Genomic DNA, 2,500 nt, shown 5'->3' with positions numbered 1-2,500 from the left:
TTCCATTCTAGCTATTTATTAAACCACACACTACCCTCTCTCTTTTTCTGTCTGTCTGTCTGTCTGTCTCCCTCTCAACTTCGTCTCTGTTTGTGTCCCTCTCTCTCCCTTTTCTCTCTTTGTGTGTCTTCCTCGGTCCTCTCTCTCTCTCTCTCTCTCTCTCTCTCTCTCTCTCTCTCTCTCAGCTTATGTCATCCTCTCTCCGTTTCCTCCCTTCCTCTCTCCCTCATCTCAATGTGTGTCTCTCTCTCTCTCTCCTTTCTACTCTGTGCCTTACTGTCTCCCGTCTTCTCCCTCTGTGTCTTTCTCTCCCTCTTCCTCCATATCTGTTTGCCTCTCTCTCTCCCTCCTCCTTTCTCTCTCTCTGTGTCTCTCCCTCCTCCTCCATATCTGTTTGCCTTTCTCTCTCCCTCCTCCTCCTTTCTCTCTCTCTGTGTCTCTTCCTCCTCCTTCTCCTTGCCACACTCACCGTCTTCCTCCACAGAATAGCCCGGTACTGCGGCACACACTGGTTGTTGGCGTCGGTCAGCACCACGGAGAGGAAGAATGGCGTCTTCTCACTGTCACAGCCCACGTAGTTTTGATGCACTGGAGGGAAGGAACAAAGGTGGACGTTAGGTTAATCAGACACAGGTGAGGGTGAACTAAGGGGAGAGAAAGGAGGGTGGAGGTGTAGGGTGGAGGGTGGAAGGTAAGAGGGTGTTGGAGGTGAACTGAAGGGAGAAGGAAAGAAAGAAGTGGAGAGGAAGGGATGAGGGTGTTGTGGAGAATTAAGAGGAGAGGAAAGAGGGAGAAGGAGAGACAAAGGGAGAGAAAGTTGTGTAGACTGAATGGGATGTGGGTTTAAAGGGAAGAAAAAAGAAGAACGGGTAGCCTGAAAGGGAGGGGAAAGAAAAATAAGGGATGAATGGGAGAGGGAGTTTAAGGAAGGGAGGAAAGAAGATCGAAATGGAGATTGAAGAAAGGAAGGAAGGAGGGAAAGAAAGGGAAATAGGATGAGAGAGATAGGGCGTTAGAGAAGAAGATAGTTTAATGAGAAGATTGAAGGAAGAGAGGAAAGTAGGTGGAAAAGTAAGATATTGAAGGAAGGAAAGAAGGATAGAAAGGAAAATAGGATGAGAGAGATAGGGCGTTAGAGAAGATAGTTTGATGAGGAGATTGAAGGAAGGAAGGAAGGAAAGAAGGAAAGGTAAAGTTTTGATATGAGAGAAAAAGAGAGTAGGTGACAGACAAACAGAGTGTAAATGAATAAGAAAGAAAAACAGACATAAACAAAACAAATAAACAGTAACATGAGAACACAAATGATGATAACAAAACACACGAGATAAACAAGCAAAAGACAGAGAAAAAAAAAACAATTACGAACATCACAATAAAACCAAATAAAAAAAATAAATAAAAACGATGCGTGGGAATAATGAAAGGGAAAACAATGCGAACAAACAAACAAACACACACTGATGAAAACAAAATACCCGATGACGTCATGTTTGTTTACTTTCTTCCTTCCTCTATTTGTAAACAATGGAGAGAGAGAGAGAGAGAGAGAGAGAGAGAGAGAGAGAGAGAGAGAGAGAGAGAGAGAGAGAGAGAGAGAGAGAGAGAGAGAGAGAGAGAGAGAGAGAGAGAGAGAGAGAGAGAGAGAGAGAGAGAGAGAGAGAGAGAGAGAGAGAGTTTCAAAAAGGTAAAAAAAATCCTTATAACCATCCTGTGTGTGTGTGTGTGTGTGTGTGTGTGTGTGTGTGTGTGTGTGTGTTCGTTCGTTCTTTGTATTCCGTCTCCTTCTATTTATGTCTTCGCCTTTTCTTTTTTGTCTTCCTCTTTTTTTTAAATTCCTTTCTCTTTATCTTCTTCGTGCGCTTCTATTCCTCTGTTTGTTTACACGCATACCATCTCTCTCTCTCTCTCTCTCTCTCTCTCTCTCTCTCTCTCTCTCTCTCTCTCTCTCTCTCTCTCTCTCTCTGTGTGTGTGTGTGTGTGTGTGTGTGTGTGTGTGTGTGTGTGTGTGTGTGTGTGTGTGTGTGTGTTCCTACGTTCGCCATCGCTTGTAATTCGATCACGTTCAGTTCCACTCATGTTCCCTCCTTTGAACAACGTTTGTCAGCTGCAAATTCCTAATGATAAGCTTTACTGGAAGGGAATAGGAGAGGAAGGGGAGAGGGAGAGAGAGGAGGAGGAGGGAAGAGGAAGATGAAGCGGGAGGGGAAGGGGTAGAAGGGAGAGGGAGAGAGAGAGGCAGAAAGGAATGGAGTGGAGGGAAGAGGAGGAGGAGGAGGAGGTTGGTAGGAATGATGGAAAGGGAGAAGGAGAGGAAAAGAGTGACAGGAGGGATGGAAGAGAAGAAGAGAGTGACGGGAGAGATGGAAGGGAAGAGGAAGAGGAAGAGAGTGGCAGGAGGAGGAACTGAAGGGAAGAGGGATAGGAAGAGGAAGAGGGTGGGAGAGGAAGAGGGTGACGGAGGAGGTGGAAGGGGAGGAGTGGAAGGGAGGCAAAAAAG

General features: G+C 45.7%; 1 protein-coding gene across 8 annotated transcripts in view; it reads right to left on the bottom strand.

Annotated features, from left to right (window-relative positions):
- The window catches only part of LOC127003454 (GTPase-activating Rap/Ran-GAP domain-like protein 3), a 300,826-nt gene that overhangs the window by 113,448 nt on the left and 184,878 nt on the right, over nt 1-2,500 (bottom strand). For all 8 annotated transcript variants that reach the window (XM_050870163.1, XM_050870162.1, XM_050870164.1 and 5 more), the window contains one exon: nt 470-588. In XM_050870163.1, the coding sequence (XP_050726120.1) occupies nt 470-588 (119 nt within the window). The remainder of the gene's footprint in view (nt 1-469; nt 589-2,500) is intronic.

The sequence above is a fragment of the Eriocheir sinensis genome, chromosome 25, assembly GCF_024679095.1.
Source record: "Eriocheir sinensis breed Jianghai 21 chromosome 25, ASM2467909v1, whole genome shotgun sequence".
Taxonomy (NCBI): domain Eukaryota; kingdom Metazoa; phylum Arthropoda; class Malacostraca; order Decapoda; family Varunidae; genus Eriocheir; species Eriocheir sinensis.
Note: the sequence above shows the minus strand (reverse complement) of the source record. Positions and strands in the feature narration are given on the sequence as shown.